Genomic DNA, 18,040 nt, shown 5'->3' with positions numbered 1-18,040 from the left:
CTGTAACATTTTTCAAAGTTGCTATCCATTAGTCAAAGTTACTAGTTTCCCGATTTTGTTGGTATTTCGTTCGTCGATTTTGATGATCGTACCCTCACTCAAGTACTATTTTAGTTTATTTGGCGCTGATTCTTTGGTCTCTGACCAGCTGTCCGGATAGAAACTACGCACCACGTACTAGTTTACCATAGACTACTTCGTCATCAATGCTCTGTTCTGCACCACGCACTAATTTACTATAAACTACTTTTTCCTATTATAGTGCAAGCAGGAATATATTATATAAGGTTTAATACGTGTTCTTACCCCATTAGTGTGAAATATCCTCAAAATGTGCAGTAACCAGGTGATTGAGTGTCGACCATTTGTATAGTTATATGGAAGAATTTGTTTCACTTTTCAGTCCGTGATTCACCGATCCGAACAAGCAACAACATTATGTACGAATCCTCGCATGAGAATTGTTAGAAACGTAACATAAAGATATCGATTACACAGAACCAGTCTCTTAAGCCACTTTTCTTGCGGGTGCAGCTGAGTCAGGTGAATAAACACGCGACATTTTTCAACATATAATTATTACAAAAACGTGTCATATATTTGTCCCTCATGAAGATCAACCATCAATGTTACAATGTTATTGTAATTGTTTTAAGTCACATTTTTATTGAATGTGTAAATTGTTTTGTCGCACTTTAGTTCGTGTCACGCTACAGTCCAGGTAGCGCACTGTAGTGCGACAGAGTCGATCTTGGAGGTTTCGCACTAGGGTACGTGTCGCACTAGAGTACGTGTCGCACTACAGTACGTGAACCGTATTGTTTATAGATAATATTAATACGTCTTTCAATATTATAATTATTCTTCTGATCGCTGATCTAAACTTATATTGTTTTGCAGTTAAGGACTTAACTCAAACTGGATTACATCTTGGTTGCAATTACCTTTGCTATCCGTATTACATGGGGACCTCAGGATTTTGTGTTTATAATTATAAACACACCGGTTGATATATAATGGCGGATTGACAGGCTGAGTAAGATCCGCTCTTCGGTTGGGTTTTTGAAACCCTGTCTCTATGGTTACCACTTCTTGATATATGTACATACTCTTCCAATGTTTTCAGTACGACAATTAACTTATAAAAAAAGACTTCATCCGGAGAACCATTGGAATTCTTTGTTTTAAATATCGCTCAGTAAAACTAAGTCTCCATTGTTCCAGAACTCACGATTAAGTCCCAGCAAACAGTAACTGGACAAGAGCACTGTGCCCCACATGTATTGAATTACTAATTAGTTGTCTCTTTGTTTCTCAGCTAAGTGATACATCTTGTTCTCACATATAATAACTTTTAAAGAAAATTATATTAGCCACTGTACTTCAAGAGGCACTGTGTTCTTTTCGTTCTTTGTGTTACGTACCCTCCGTAGAATCAATATTCATTTCATGTTAGTGTTAACCAAGTTATTAATTTTTTGCATTTCTCATAGAATTCGGTCAGACGATGTGAAATCACTTAATATTTTGAATCCTTTCTCACCCTTCGAATACGTAAGTGGTAAGCACATAGTTAGGACGCACTTAGTTGGTAAGCACTAAGAAAGTAAATAGTTTATAATTATAGTTATCATGTTGATGCTTGTTTTGAACCCACATAAAATTCATTTACTTATCTTATGATCGTAGTAGTTTCATAAAATGGAGACCAGCACGGAACTTCGCTCGATACAGGAGAGTAAAGAACCTAACACAATCGAATCTCAATCCTGGGACACGTAGTTTAGCGAGGCCGTCTATAAAACAAAATTACCCTGTCTCCCTGTTACTTTCTATGAGATTCGTAACGATTATGTACGCGCTGACTATTTTAATCTAACCCTGTAAATATCTTATGCACCTAATATTTAACCTGATAATTTCTTAACCGTTAAGTCCTCATAGTTATAGGTACCTAACAATTATGTTATAAGGGTCACAAAAGTACATAACACGGACGGAAAACTTGGAGCCGTGATAAATTGCGTGGCCCAAAATTTCGGCTCAAACTTCTAATCACGTAACAAAACTTAGGAAGAATCTTGTTGACTAGAAAATAGTACCCGGTAATAATAGATAATAGATAGATGTGCCAGGGGCAGTACTCCAGATTCAGCGGTGCTGAACCATCTGAACAAATCTGCAATTATTTCCACGAAGGAGCAGTACTAGTACTACTGCTCAACAATTTGATCTCTTGTCTAGTATACTGGAATAGGAATTGAACACACGTGCACAGTGCGGTACACTAATGACTCAAGGAGCATGTACATTGTACCATCTTCAAGGCAGCAGTTTAAAACTAATTACAACACTCCAAATCTATTACAAATGTGTATTGGGACTGAGATTGGAATATTTCAACTTGGTTTAAATGGTTGACTAGTTAAGTCAATCCAAAACCTGGCTGTAAAGCATGTAAGTGTAACGTTGCGTCTCATTTCTCGATGAAGAGCAAATACGCTCACTCATTTGCATCCCGGTAACTGTAAAGTCGTGTCCGTGCGGATTCCTTTATCCACTTTCAAGAAATTTATCAGCAATAAAAGAAGCACGACACGAAAATCTGATAGATCTTCTGTTCTAGCCATAACCGGATGTATTTTGTTGTTAAATTACAGATCAAACAGACTCACAGATTGATTTCAGCACGTCATTTTCTCATGTCAGAACACATGACAACACCAATGATCATGATGTCCCGGGTCCCCCTCCCTCTCTCTCCCTCTCTGGCAGCAGTACAGTTATCAGCCGTACAGCTGTCCCTGAACTAATTTTCTAGTTAATAGCCGCACTGGTTTCTTGCTCTCAGCTCTACTTGTAAGCTGTGTGCAGTAACTCCCATTTATATTACTCTCTCTAAAATTTGTGACTGCGTATTTTTACTGCGATCGTGGCAATCTGAACGGCCAGCTTAGCTGCTGCCTAGATGATGGATATGCCTGAAGGTGCGGTCAGTTCTATAGAAATAAAATGCAAACTCCGTTCCTTTGAAGGACACCAAGTTTTCTTTCTTTGTAAAAAAAGTGTGCTATTTGTTTAGGTTTACTGTCGAACGTCATTATGCTATGACGTATATTATTTAATACTACAGTTTGAAGGTGGATATTCTTTACTGCTCTATCAATCTCATGAGGTAGACACATGTTTCAATCGTAGCTTTTGTCATATTCTCATACGTTCTTTATGACCATCAAATAATGAAAAGTCACCGCCCTCTCTGGGTTAAAATTTTAACTTTAGCAGTTTAACCATTTGTTACACTTACACTAGTTTTTGTTCACTCCCTTCACGCCCAGTGTCTTTAAGTCCATTCTTTTGTCTGCTGTTGACAAAGACTAAGAGTGGACGTTTGAGGCGAGGCTATTTTCTTATTGGTAGTAAATTTGAGATGTTCGCGTTTTGTCCCAGCTTTTAAGGATATGTCGTGGTTCCAAGGTCATGATTCATTGTAGGGCTTTAATCTTTGTAGCTCAAGATGCAATCTGTTCGCCAGATTTTAATTTTACTCGATCAAACCATTACTTAGAAATAGATAGGCAAGCTGTGCTGCCGGAAGATTTCGTATTTACTGACACTCTCAGTATTATTCTTTTAAGAGTTGTGCCAGACATCTACTTTCCCATTAATGCAAACTGACTAACAAATAACAGTAATACTAATTTGACCAAAACCCATAATCATGGGTAGAGTGTACCGCTGCCAGTGTCTCTCTTTTCCAAACAAAAGGAAATGATATTAATTTGAATAACCGTCCGCAAATGCAAATTGATACCGAGAATGAAATCGGTCGCTCGCTTTTTCTAATCAATAAGCTTTATTACCAATTACAATTCGTAAGCCGTGATCGAATGGAAAAAGCGAGCGACCGATTTCATTCTCGGTATCAATTTGCATTTGCGGACGGTTATTCAAATTAATATCATTTCCTTTTGTTTGGAAAAGAGAGACACTGGCAGCGGTACACTCTACCCATGATTATGGGTTTTGGTCAAATATCATCTCTTTTTGATTATAATGTCAGGATAATTTACAAAGCCGAAATGTAAACTCATAACTTCATTAATATTTATATTAATAATTAGGAGGTAATTTCATCGATTTCGAAATTTTACCTGACTAAATATGGCACTTTTTACTCATTCAAGTTGGCATTAAATTCATATATAATTCCATTTAAATATCGCGGGAAAGCAGAATTTATTCGAAATCACGAATGAGCAAAATTCTCACCTTTCGCACGTGCAAACTTTGAGCGGACGTTGCGTGCGCATACAATATTGAATCACCGTAAATTTTTGCATAGCAGTATTTTATATATAATTTAATAAGCATGCAAAGTTTCAAAAGATTTCATATAGAACTTGGATCACAACGGGACTCCAAAGTTGATAAAAATGGTGAAAACAGCAATTTTCAGTAATTTTAGCAATTTTCTATCAATTTGGGCGTGTCCCCACGTGTGCAACTTTTCGATTTTTAACTTTAAAACTAGCCTATAACACAATTTAGACCTTTAGGAAGCACAATCGAGCTCCACAACCCAAGGGATAGCCCAACACCAGAGAATACTAATTCACAACTTTTGTATTTTTATAAAATTATTCTTCAAAAAAGCACTAACTTCAATAGCGAATATCTTTATGAAGGAGCAAGGTAGGAAAATTTTCCGGTAGATTTTCAGAATGCTTGAACAATTATCTAAGATAAAAATGTCCTCAGATTTTGAATAAAATTACTCCTTAATGGTTTAAAATCGATTTGAAAAGTTGTTATTTTGTTAAAAACCAAGTTTTAAAAACACTTAACTTGATGACGTCATCAAGTGATGATGATGACGTTAAATTATTTTTTGATATAATGGAAACTGGATTGTAAACGATTATTTTCAAGACCTGTGGTTCAAAATGACTGTATCTTTTATCCTTTTGAATCTACGGACACTTGAATGTAGGCTATAATTGACTGCAAAAGCGTCTATATATATATATATATATATATTAACAATCCAACCGTGTGTATGACGTGTCCCAGTAGCCAATCATAATATATATATATATATATACTTCACGACAATCTGTTGTAAAACAGGGGTTCCAGAAAACTCACTTCCCGATACTCCTGAAACATGAATTTTTTTTTACAGTCGATTTGGACAACGTCTAGACGCCCTGCAAAGTTTCATATCTCTAACTCAATTTTAACATGGTTTTTAAGGCACCTGAATATGGCGATTTTGGGTTTTTTACCTAATTTCGTATAACATGCTGGCGCGTATTTTGCGCAAATTTCTTAAAAACCTCCACATAACTATTTCTTATTCCTGTCATCTTTAACATTGAATTAGAATGTTTTGAACTTAAATATGCCTGCTGAACTACTTTCGATGAGTCTTAATGCCTGGAAAACAATAAAGGGGATATACTAGTATAGGGGGTAAATAGTATTGCGAATATAAGGGCGACGGTAATGCTTGCCAGCATTGTGATAGGGATTCGTAGTATAAAGTATAAATGGATTTATTTCTTTCTTAACAACTACAAACTACGTAGCGTTTTCTATACTATTCTAATTTCGAAGTCTCGGAAGTCGGAACTACTATGAAACAAAAATAATTTTCAAATAACTCGGCGAAGAGAGGGCTGTACATGTTTGTTCTCAACCCTTTACGATATAGTACACCAATGCTATGTAGTTGTACTGGTGTAAAATGTTTTAGATGATTGAGAAAAGCCGCAACATTTTCTGCATATTATCAGATGTAACGAACTACTACTAGTGCACCTCGACCGCATCGAATCATATATTCAAATACTATCACTTAGATGTCTGCCTCATTGCATACTAAATATAAGAATATGGGGCTAGTGGCCAACGATTAATCGTGTACTTAAGTACCACACCGGCATTAGTGCAATAGTTTGGATCAGATTTCGTTTTTGGAAATAGCTAGAAGAACTTAAGCTTTTACATGGTTGTCTGATAGCTATAATTCACTACTTCTTACCTGTGGACCCCAGCTATAATGCTCGGCGGAATGACAGGCTGAGCACCGCCCAGTAAACTAAATCGTGTTTAAACTTCCTCAAAGTCGACTATACTTATAGTTGACTAATCAAACCTCAATAGTCACTACACCCCCATCTCCTCACTACACCTGCATAGTTCTACCCAGAGTTACATTTATTTTTCGCAATAAGTTTCATGCTGAAGATTCTTTTTTGATAAAGGAGCACACTTTGTTGATAGCTTTTTTCATCAACTCTAAACTCTCGTAGTCGTATAACGCTTTCGGGTTTTTTTTGTTTTATTGCCGTTGATCTATTTCCAATTATAAGGATTTTGGTGTTTGCACTGGTCACGACTCAGTACTATCATTTTATTCGACGAAATAAAGAAACCCCACAGATTACTTTTGAAGTTTCTTACTTTTACGTTGCGTACGGTACAATTCAAAATTATATGTGCTAATAGCAATACTGCTTTTGTTTATTTTACGTAACAACGGCGTGATGATGTCTGATAAGTATTACTTTTTAAATTAAATGTCTTTAAGCTTCCTTGTTGGCGATACTTTAAAATAATGTGATGTGAACGAAAATTGCAAATGAAGGTTAATAATGCTATCAGTCCGTTTCAACTAATAGTAATATAATAGGTTCATTATAAAAATTATTTTAAAGAGGCGAATCCGAATAGATTCTGAAAGCTCCAAATGGACGCGCAGCCCAAAGCATAGCCCTTGTAGTTGTAGTTGTAACTGTAAAATTAATATCCCAGATTCTGGTACAATATTGGCAGTAGGCTACGCTACTTCCATTATTTGATCATTTAGCGCGGAAAAAATTCATCGGTTATATTCGATTATTATCATTATCGAATGCATTCTTAATAATTTGGTTATATTACTAGATTATAGTTTAAGTTATATTACTAGATTAGTTTTTGGTGCTACTCCTACTAAGATTATGGTTTTACTAAAAGTAGACTCTACGAGATCTAATGATAGGATATTCTAATCAATTCTTTGGTTAAAGTATTCTCTGGTTAAACTTATTACTTAAAGTTAAAGTTGTCCGCAAATCCACTTACTTTACCGTATAAAATTAAATTCCAATTGATAAGCGCAATCGTCACAAATTCATTAATATTCTCTACTCTTTTAAATAAATTTTGTGGTTAAATTTTAAAACGATTCACAATTACATTGTCATTACTGGGCGGCGCTCAGCCTGTCATTCCGCCGAATTTTTATGTTTTTGAACATTAAAGCCTGGGCCTGGGGTCCACAGGTTAACTTTTACATTGTTGCAGTACATGTCGCAGTACATGTCACACGTATTATATGTCGTATACATGTCGCACTACATGTCGCACTACAGTACGTTCGCCGGTTAAATCCACATTTTCTATTTGAGCTATTCCTCTGACTCCAAATCCAATAGGCAATAGTTACTTATTGCTAAATTTGGTAACACATACCACTAAATTGATGTCTATAGTGTTCCAAAGTATTCAGCGTTTCGTAATACGGCGGGCAAGCCAACTAAATACTTCATGTAATCTAAGCTTCAGGGTATACAGAAGCACTCAAACAGTGGACGGTCGATCTTCTTTCACTTTGACGTATGACTATGTAACAGTAAAGGTCGATATTCTAGGTCGGACATGTGAAATTTTAGTTATTTTTAGAGTGACTTTGTAAACATCACCATGTTTTGTTGTTTTCGGGTTTGAATACAGCAGTCAATACTCAGGTCTCAGAATTACTGTAAGAGTTAAGTTACTAAACTTGTTTTAGACAATTTTTCCCCTCAGTCTAATTAGCTAAACAAATGGCTGATTTTATTCCAGTCCGGTCAATTAACACGTGCTCTTGTACCAACTATCAGCTGAAGAAATAGACAGCCTTATGAATTTTATTGAGTTTTTCATGTCTGCTCTAAACAGTTTGTCATGATTTGATTGGACCTTATCGACTTCATATTTTCAACCAACCCCATTTCTTATGCCCAAAACAAACATCTTCATTCTTCACACTCTGGCTCGGCTCGTTAGTCGTAGCATTCGTTTTTTTTCTTCCTAATACGCTTTGTTCAATTAATGCTTTAATACTCCGGACAACCTAATAAAAAACATAACGTAGCTGGATATGGCAGTTCAGCGGAACTTTTTCTAAGATGTCACTTTGGATTCGAGAACGGGGCTATGTTTGAGAAGCTAAAAGATCTGGGTGATCGAGCTAAAAACGCTGCTGGGATGGAGAAGTCGCGGCCGCTGATGTCGCAGGATGCAAAGTGTTGCAGTATTATTATCCTCTCCTGCTCCTTTTTCTCCCTGAGCTCCTTGTTCACAGGTCAGTATCATTTCAAACATATTTTTTCTTCTCTCTGAACTCCTTGTTCACATGTCTGGTTCACGTAACTGTCTGGTTAACGTAACTGTAGCACCATGGTGCAAATGAATTGTATTTTATGATCCGTTTAAAAAACTATCATTCACTACTATTTTTTACCTCGATCATTCGAAATATTTTATTTCGCATTTATGACCTGGTACTGGTACGCAAGTGACAAAGTAAAAATATATCAGCGAATTGATAATCAGTAGAGATATAAGAATTAGGATTACAGTTGTTAATAAAGATCTTGGGAATTATAAACTTACCAAATCCTCAGATTTTATCGACGATGTGCCGGTAACAGAAATACTTTGGTGGAGGTTCTTCCTGTGCACCTTGACCTGCATATTCTACAACCAGTTCACCGCCCAGCCCCGTCTAGCGCTGACTGCCTGGAAAGACAAACAACTCCTCCTCTCTGCCCTGTTCGGAACTATCACCGCTTCCTGCACTGTCTTCGCACTAAGGTAACGGGTCATAACTTTGCAGAGGCAACTTATGGAACATATAAGGTGTGATTATATTTTGCAACTATACTGCGATCCCGCACCTGCTTTAAAAATGTTGTGCAGCAAGAGTGCGGATTTTTTTTTCTTCGTTAACAGTTAAGTCACAAACCACCTGGAAAAACCAAAAGTGGAATGACGGTCTCTGGTGTTATTTATCACCTAAATTCTGATATTGATGATGTTTCAGACAGTTGCCGATTGGTGAAGCCACCCTTCTCCTAACCACAGCACCAGTATTCACAGTACTCCTCTCGTCCTTCTTCCTCAAAGAACAGCTCCAAATTTCAGACTTTGCCTCCCTTCTTGTGGCCACTGGTGGGGTTATCTTCGTGGCACAGCCAGATTTCCTCTTCGGAAGCAGCGATCATGGCCCGGCCAGAACGCCAATATTCTACTTAGCAATAGCAGCTGCTCTGACGAGAGGTTTCTTCAAGGCAGCTAAGTATGTAGCGGTCAGTGTTACAAGTAATTCCACCTCTGTTCACGTGATAGTCCTTTATTTGTCTTCAATGGGTCTCACAGCCCTTACTCTCATCAACACTTACATTGCACTGTCCGCAAGCGGAGAGGGGGTTTCCAAGAGGGAATTTGTTGGTATTCCCACAAGCTCGGTTAGTGTTTCTTCCTGTTTTCTCTCATTGGAATAAGAAGAAATGTGTGGAAGTGTTTGATTAACCAATTTATAGGTTTCTGTTTAATCCAGATTGATTTCGATTAACAAATTTCACGTCTAAGTTATACAACTTCGTAATTTCAGAACTTCCTGTTTATGCTGCTTATGTCGAGCTTCTACTTCCTGCAGCAACTCTGTGTGTGCACTGCTATGAGGTGAGGATTAAAATACAAGCATTTCCAAGAGATTAAATATCTAATAATAGGCTAGATTTTGACACGTGCGGAATCGCGATTTCACCCATTCTCCGCGAAAAATCGCGATTTTTGACGTTTGCCGCGACAAATTGCGCATTTTTCCTTAAATCTGAAGACCAAATTTGCGCATCTTCCTTTAAAGTTAAACCCGAGGGCCAAATATTACGTTCTTTATAAGTATATGGAACCAATCACATCCACAGCCTTCCGAATGTAGATACGGACCAAAAAGTATTTACGGCTCAAAATGATCAGGGTAGCATGAATGATGAAACATAAATAAAAGTAGTTTCCAGAAAAATTTTGAAAACAATTTCGTCTTAGAAAATTTTCGGTCCGATTCATTCTTGAATCTTGATGGTACAAGGAAAGTGCCTCAATATGTAAGTTACTTTCCCTGTCCATTCTGCAGAAAATGTTTTCTATATAAACACGAATCTAATAATAATTCTTACATAATAATTGTAATAATTTTTTATTATCTCTTTTGTATACTGGTACATACTGGCCACTGGTGGGTCGGACTAGTCATTGATGTGTAGAATTGGGAACAATTATACTCCGTTTGTAAATGTAAATGATCCATTGATGACACGTGTCGTTTCGAACAGTGAAAAATAATAACTTAATCTAATATTTAGTATTTTAACACATCAAATATCTAGGTACGGAAAACCAGCAAAAGCGTCCTTACTTAAATATTTTGACATAGTCCTACCCTTCCTGTTCCAAGTCACGATATTCAAGCTCTATCCAAACAGATGGTCCTTATCTGGATGTGCGCTGATTATGGCTTCCATGTTAACTGTCATTATTGTGCCTCGTGGCGATGACAAAAGTCACAAAATCCTTCCCATTAACAGTACAGACTCGCCTAAGGTGGGGAAATATACCATTCTCAAAAACCAGGATGATTGATTTTTAATTTCTGGGTATTTTACTATTTTTGGATGTAATACATTTGTAAAATATTTTTAGCTTTCAGTAATCCCTTTTTCTTTGCATGCTAAGTAGGATGACCTAATGATTCTTCAAAATCAGGTTTGATTCTCTATGAATGTGAATACACGTTTTTCATTACTTTAAAGTAATTAATTACTTTAAAGTAATTAATGTGATTTGCTTGATTTTTAATTAAGATTGATGAGTGGCTTCAGTAAAAAGGTAAAAGATTCCTTACCATTCTTTTGATAATCAAGTTATATTTGAGTAAATTGGTTAATTTATTGATTTTTGTCAGCAATTTATGTATGAATGTCGCAATCTAAAATGATTTTGGACAACGAAGTGACAATGTTTGTATTCAATTTTGAATGGTGATTTAATTTTTTTGGTTATTAATGATTTTATCTAAACTTAATGGGAATTGTCAGACCTTATTTTAATCTTAGATAAGAAATATTTCGGGAAAGTGCTAATGAATGATATTTTCGGTTACTTTGTCCTAAAGTTTCGTTTCATTATCAATATTTATACGGATAAAGATTATAGGAAAACTTCATAGCCAAAAAGTATTCAGTAAATAATTTAGAAAATACTTAGACATTTTAAAGGCTGAAACAAACAATCACCAAAAATAAAAGTAAAAATTTCAGATTATGTCATGGTGTGAAGTCTTTATACTTATAGTCCGTAAGTTTAATATTATTAAATCTCAGTCTGATAGCAATATGAGCCCTTGAGGCGTAAAATTAAATTGTCCGAAATAAAGCATTAACGTTTTCTCAAAACTCAAACGCAGTATTCAGTAATTCTTTGGTCAGTGCTGATTCCTGTAAACTTCGTAATCAACAGTAGGAACATCGGGCTTCACCTGGGGACAAGCAATTATTTGAGTTTAAACATTTGAAATTGCCATGCTGTTTTCTTCAAAAATCTAGGACCATCTATGTGATCCAAAAATAAAAATGAAAGGCAAACCTTTTGATATTTTAGCAGTATTTGAGTTTCATATAGATTTAAGAATAACTAATTTTGATGTAAAGGAAACTAACAATTGCAATGACTCGTCTTATTGGAGACTTGCTTTCACCGATAAGAAAAGCTTCTTCAATCCTAGTTCTCAACATTTTGGATAGCTTGCCATTGTGGTGGATCTCAGCTAAAATATCTCCGCGTTCGACCTACGTAAGGTGTAGTTTATATTAAATTAGATATCAATATTAACACTCCAACACACACACACACACACACACACACACACACACACACACACACACACACACACACACACACACACACACACACACACACACACACACACACACACACACACACACACACACACACACACACACACACACACACACACACACACACACACACACACACACACACACACACACACACACACACACACACACACACACACACAAACACACACACACACACACACATACACACACACACACACACACACACACACACACACACACACACACACACACACACACACACACACACACACACACACACACACACACACACACACACACACACACACACACACACACACACACACACACACACACACACACACACACACACACACACACACACACACACACACACACACACACACACACACACACACACACACACACACACACACACACACACACACCTGATCTCCTTTGGATCGGATTAGTTTTATCCCCACAGCAGGGTCTATCTTATCCCCCGCTAGCTGCCTCCCTCCACCCAGTAGCACAGTAGCTGTTCCCAGCGACATCGCGTTCACAGCTTCTATAAACCCTGATCAAATATACTCGACTATTTAAACCGAACTATCTGGATTTGTGAGCCTTGTTAGACGTGAGATTATTCAAAGTGGCATGATCTTCGGAAGATCGAATCGTCCAAAGAAAGCTTTCGCTAACAAAATACGAACAATCTGTTGTGTATACCTGGCTGTTGAGCTATGATGTTTTCGACGAATTTTGGCTTTTCAAACACTTGATCATACTCTCCTTTCCTCAACAATTCTAACGTTCCTTTTTCCACTCCTAAAACAAATGTACATTTGCAAACATTTATACATAGAGGGAAATTGAAAAGGTATAAAAAAGTGATGCTATAAATGCAGTAATTTTAAGTATTGAGATAAAAAGTAACCGAACATTGAACAATCTATATAATGTAGTGAGGTTTTAAAGTGATAATGAAGGAGAAATGTTTTCTATTAAGGTAAGGTATCTATAATTTCAAGGTTGTTAAATACGTATTAGGAGGGAATACGTATTGGAATACGAATACGTATTAATCCTCGAAAATTGACGTATTACGACGTATTCTTTATTCAAAAAATTCAAAAATTCAAATATGTTGAGGGGACTGAACTTTAGAAAATGGTCTTAAACTTTGATAATTGCGAGATCGTTTTAGGAGCAGCCTCTAATCCCTAATAGTAATTAGTAATTACTGACGGCTAACAAACTGAAAAATTAATTCCCAGACCGGAGTAGCGCACTGTGAAGCTGACTGATCTTGACGAACTCCTCGCTCTCTGAACATCAAAATCATTAAATATGTATTAATATGTAATTGATAATTTCGCAAAAAATGTTAGCTTATCGGATTATCCATGAAATTTGATTACAAATTTAAGTTATCTGTATCATGTATAACTGCACTCCTTTAATGCATGATCAATGATGAGGGTGGCGCGCAGCTGTAATGTTTAATTTTGACAGATCAGCGTATTACGGCGTATTATGGCGTATTCGTGGACGTATTTAACAATCCATAGAAATTACCGTATTACGGCGTATTACGACGTATTCTTTATTAAAACCGAATACGTCGTATTCTTTCACGAAAATTTGACGTATTTAACAACCTTGTATAATTTAGCCTACTGTCAAGTAATTTTGGCTCAGATACAACCAAGTTGTGAAGGTGAAACGGGTAGAAGCAGTAAATCCGTGTTTTACCCACCTTGGTTTCCTAAGATTTGAAGGAATTTTTCAAGGGCTGTTCCGTCTCTGAACGTTTGCAAGATCATTTTTTCTCCTTGTTCCTGAGTAGAAGCAATGCCTGCGTCACAGAGGAGTATAGCTCCCTGGACTGCCACTATAATTTCCAGATCAGCTGGTCCGTTCCCTTTCATGCACTCTAACGACTCAATCATCTGAAACAACCACCATCATCTTATAACACTCCGATAAAAATTTCATAACTACAATGTCTGTAAAATCCTTGCACTACAACGTAACACCTTTAAACCTGAAACTGCAAGTTTTCACTACCTCCAGTGAGTTGCCGATAGTGTAGCCGATAGGAGTGTTCATCTCCGTCAGCACTGCAGTTGTGTTGACTCCCATACCGTGCCCTATATCCACCATCATCCGGGCTAGCCACTCTGCCTGCTCGTGACTGTCTGTTGTTGAGGCTACTCCTGACTGGGTTTGTGGGTTTACCAGACTTAGTTTTGTAAAGAATAGGCATCATGAGTTTACTTTAATGTTTAATGCTGACCAAACAATCCAAGGTTTTGTGTTTCTTTATTGGAAGTTAGATAGTGAACCTCGTTAGATAGTGAATCTAGGACTAACCTTTACATCCAGCACAAGACTAACCTTTACATCCAGCACAAGACTCCCCAGTCCCTCCGCAAGCTTTTTGCTCATGATACTTGAGCAACTTAAAGGAGCGTAACATACAGTGGAGGTGATGTCTCTGATAGAGTAGAGGATCTAGGGAGAGCAACGAATCAGGAGATGTTAAGCAGGGTCAGGAAAACAAACATGTGATGCAAGAACTAAAACTTAGTGGGAAATGCCAATTTTAAACCCTCAACACCAGTACAGTGAAGATCAGGTAAGATTGAGGGTAAGTAATAAATATTGAAGTATTATGCTATCAGATTGTGACGGTATCTTGTTGATTGTACCTTATCAGCAGGAGCAATGTTCCCAAACTGGGTAGTCACATAACACCCCACATCTCTTAGTGTCCTCATCATGTGTTCCTCCGTTAGGGATATCTTAAAACCTGGTCAGGGAGGGAGCTTGATCGGTTATTATTATCTGTTTGTTACTGCAGCAGATGCTTTGTTTATTAAGCTTTAGTGTGACTCAGCGTGACCTCTCACACTGATTGTGCACGAGTGATCCACGGTGTAATTCATTTAGTTTGTGTAACCAGAAAGATATTTCGATTCGAACCTGGTATAGACTCAAGTTTATCAGCAGTTCCGCCAGTGTGTCCTAGTCCCCTGCCAGATACCATGGGCATCTTGAGCCCGAACAGTGGAACCGCTGCCACTAGCGGGAAGGTTACTTTATCTCCCACCCCGCCAGTGCTGTGTTTGTCCACCATCTTCCAGGAGGGGTCCCACTGTTGAACCGTCCCACTGTTCATCATAGACTTGGTTAACGTTACGGTCTCTTTAGTAGTCAGACCTTGCAGACAAAACGCCATCAGCATTGCACCAATCTGATAAATTATATGTCAGTCACGTTTCAGATTATTTAGTTTTCGGGATTCGCTCAAATGTTTTCAAAAACCCCGAAAACTTTTAACTGCTGCCGGGGAAATACATTTTTCCAACCAAAAATAAAATCGCGATTTTCAGGAAAAATATGTCAAGAAAAGTGTGGTTAAGTGGTCATAAGAAGCAGACAAGGTGGTTTATCGCGGGTTAACTATCGCTAGACGTGTGAATACACGAAGATTACCCGGCGCGTACTCCGCAAGCATTTGTTTCATTTCTTCTCGCATATCTGTGATAGAAGCTAGGAATAGACTAGCAACCTAGGTAAACATGAAGAACGGTCTGAATAGTTACGAACCATACCAAATTAATTTTAAAAATGTTACCTGACTTCTATCGATTTCTTCATTACAGACACACTCAATAAAATACTCCAGTTCCCCATCTTGTAGCTCATCCCCTTGTCGCTTCTTTGACAGAATCTCTGGGACTGACAGAATAACCATTGTAACAGGTAACTGAAGTTAATAAATTAGCTCCGGTTGGGACTCCGGTTTAAAATTAAACCGGAAAGTATCTATTTTTGATTTTTTGCTAAACCCTCTCTACCTTATATATAATAATATTGAGTTTTGGCACATTTTAAAGTTTACTACGGAAAAATTACTTGAAATTTTCAAAAACTCTAATGTCTTATCGGCCCAAATTTGGTCAATTAAGGGGGCATCTACTTAGACGTCCGCCAAAATTCAAAGAGTTGAAATAAATGTAACTTTTTCGTTAATTCTGCCAAAATTTCCGGACGTCCGGATTTTCAGAAACCAACCCCTTCCCCCTGTCCGGGTTTGTCCGAAATTCCAAAACTACCGGCCTCCCCTCCCTATTAGTATTTTCCGGACGTCCTAAGTAGATAGAGTCTAAGAAGTTTGTCCGGCCGGCCTAAGGATGGCCACAAACTGATTTTTTGGGAAATGGGTTTTTTACTAAGCAGCCCCCATCCCCCCTCCCCCATCCGTAATCAGTTTTACACATGACTATAGTTTCAAAATTACACTAGTGTATAATCATTTGGAAATCCCCGGCCCCCTCCCCAGTCCCCTCTCGGCTGGGGGGGGGGGGGGGTAGAAATTGTTCAAAAAGTGATTACGTAATATGTGAACGACCCCAAACTTACAAAATCCATAGTCGTGAATTTAGCATTTTCGGTCAATTTGGCCTTGGGGCCATTCTGGGGTGGCCGTGCGTGATAAACTTTCCTATTTTTAATTTTTCAACTTTTCGGTGTCCAGCCCTAATTTGGCTTGCTTAGAGTTAGAAATCGGTCCAGTCTTAAGATTAAGTATGGCCACAGGATCTGAACTATCCCAAGCTAGAAGTAGAACTGATAAGGTAATCAATCGAGTAAAACTAAAACACTTAAATTCGCAAGATTATAAATATTTAATATTGTTTGGATGACAAGCCGATAGAAGTGGGAAACGCGATATAGTTTCTACATAAGGAGGAACTATATGCTATAGTTAGCGCAAAGAATGCTCCTGCTTGAGACCTATTAACGAGGGTGCTAACTTTTCTAACTCCAAACATGAACAATCCTCGAATTTACTGACACTGGGGCACAGATCTTTCTTTAAAATTTACTGAGCAAACCACACACCAATTTTAAATTCCATGAAACATCGCGTTATCACAGTTGTTTTGTTGATAAAGGAGACTAAAGTGGTTACCAGGTTACTCACGATTAAAATTTCTTTGGGACACGTACACTTTTCTGAAGACTTTCCCCGTAATCTCAAGATATCTAATAGTAATACGTGATCTGGTGAGCCTGATGTTCAAAACAAAGGTTAACACTAAACATAATGCTATATCGTTGACGAGAATCAGAAACTAAGATAATTGTAAGCAGTAAGTTACAAGAAGTAAATAATCAAATTATCCATCGTACATTTAGAAGGCAAATTATCTTGCCGGTCATATTGGGAGTAACACATTATGAAAATGCGGCATCAGGCGAAGATTATCTCTAACCTGGGACTAACTTGGTTAACAACTTTAAATGAAAGTAAAGAGGGGAAACGAGCACCGGAAAGAGTAAGTACTCAGTAAGATTAGAACGTTGTTGAATTCTTTATCATCAATAACCTTATAACGAAAAAAATCGGTTCAATATTTTGTGAATTCAAATAAAGGTCCGGGAAATAATTTTGGTAGAGTTATAATGGTAGTTACCAGTGCCTAGGGCTAGACAGAACTATAAGGATGGCCAACTTCTACAAAACTTCCTGGAATAAACAAAAAACCAGACAGAACAACCGCTGAAATGCAATTTGTATCATTTTCTAGATAAAAGTGTGGACTATTGTTCAATTTTAGGTAGAGAAATGAACTTCTAGTTGGGAGGTGAAGTGGATATTACTGATTACAAGAATGGTTTATAAACACTTACAATAATTATTCGCCATTCTAATGTTCAGTGTATGTTTTACCTTACAATTACAAGTTTTATAAACAATGGCTATTCTAGAATTTGGAACCATCTAATCCATTGAGCTTTCTGTGAACTGACTTGCTTGGTTTTTATGGTACTAGTATAAAGTCTTACGGGGAAATCGGTGCTTTTCTGATGAATTAATTGTGCCGGAAATAACGTTAGTTTCTCGTAGTAATAGATGTCCTGAAACGAAATCCATTGAGAAATACAAAATAGCCAATTTGTGCTTCCTATGAACTGCTAGTAACCGCCATTTTGGGTAATTTTGGTGTAGTTATGCAACTTTAACTCCG

General features: G+C 37.3%; 3 protein-coding genes across 4 annotated transcripts in view; 2 read left to right on the top strand and 1 right to left on the bottom strand.

Annotated features, from left to right (window-relative positions):
• The window catches only part of LOC134811988 (uncharacterized), a 93,731-nt gene that overhangs the window by 38,463 nt on the left and 37,228 nt on the right, over positions 1 to 18,040 (top strand). The window lies entirely within an intron of this gene.
• On the top strand, positions 8,175 to 11,268 carry LOC134821423 (solute carrier family 35 member G1-like). Its single transcript, XM_063832167.1, has 5 exons — positions 8,175 to 8,395; positions 8,718 to 8,907; positions 9,137 to 9,560; positions 9,707 to 9,777; positions 10,485 to 11,268. The coding sequence occupies exons 1-5, from the start codon at positions 8,248 to 8,250 to the stop codon at positions 10,735 to 10,737; spliced, it is 1,086 nt and encodes a 361-aa protein (XP_063688237.1). The 5' UTR covers positions 8,175 to 8,247; the 3' UTR covers positions 10,738 to 11,268.
• Positions 11,221 to 15,774, bottom strand: LOC134821410 (thymidine phosphorylase-like). Of its 2 annotated transcripts, none has more exons than XM_063832157.1 (10): positions 15,640 to 15,774; positions 14,985 to 15,255; positions 14,711 to 14,811; positions 14,397 to 14,513; positions 14,067 to 14,219; positions 13,756 to 13,948; positions 12,726 to 12,824; positions 12,443 to 12,573; positions 11,814 to 11,942; positions 11,221 to 11,632 (listed from the first exon to the last, which is right to left on the bottom strand). In XM_063832157.1, the coding sequence occupies exons 1-10, from the start codon at positions 15,757 to 15,759 to the stop codon at positions 11,579 to 11,581; spliced, it is 1,368 nt and encodes a 455-aa protein (XP_063688227.1). In that variant the 5' UTR covers positions 15,760 to 15,774; the 3' UTR covers positions 11,221 to 11,578. The 2 variants fall into 2 exon arrangements, with proteins under 2 accessions (XP_063688227.1, XP_063688223.1); XM_063832153.1 differs by having other exon boundaries at positions 11,483 to 11,632; positions 14,373 to 14,513.

This window comes from Bolinopsis microptera, chromosome 1 (genome assembly GCF_026151205.1).
Source record: "Bolinopsis microptera isolate Bmic1 chromosome 1, MBARI_Bmic_1.0, whole genome shotgun sequence".
Classification (NCBI taxonomy): domain Eukaryota; kingdom Metazoa; phylum Ctenophora; class Tentaculata; order Lobata; family Bolinopsidae; genus Bolinopsis; species Bolinopsis microptera.
The sequence above is the reverse complement of the archived record's forward strand: the minus strand, read 5'-3'. Positions and strand labels throughout refer to the sequence as shown.

Excerpts from the sequence above, each read along its gene's own strand:
- LOC134821410 (XM_063832153.1), bottom strand. The coding sequence starts at position 15,759 with ATGGTTATTCTGTCAGTCCCAGAGATTCTGTCAAAGAAGCGACAAGGG. Across the intron at positions 14,812-14,984 it reads TAAACTTGAGTCTATACCAG|GTTTTAAGATATCCCTAACG; the intron begins GTTCGAATCGAA and ends CTCCCTGACCAG. Across the intron at positions 12,825-13,755 it reads TCAAATCTTAGGAAACCAAG|GAGTGGAAAAAGGAACGTTA; the intron begins GTGGGTAAAACA and ends CATTTGTTTTAG.
- LOC134821423 (XM_063832167.1), top strand. The coding sequence starts at position 8,248 with ATGTTTGAGAAGCTAAAAGATCTGGGTGATCGAGCTAAAAACGCTGCT. Across the intron at positions 8,396-8,717 it reads CCTGAGCTCCTTGTTCACAG|ATTTTATCGACGATGTGCCG; the intron begins GTCAGTATCATT and ends CCAAATCCTCAG. Across the intron at positions 9,561-9,706 it reads TTGGTATTCCCACAAGCTCG|AACTTCCTGTTTATGCTGCT; the intron begins GTTAGTGTTTCT and ends TCGTAATTTCAG.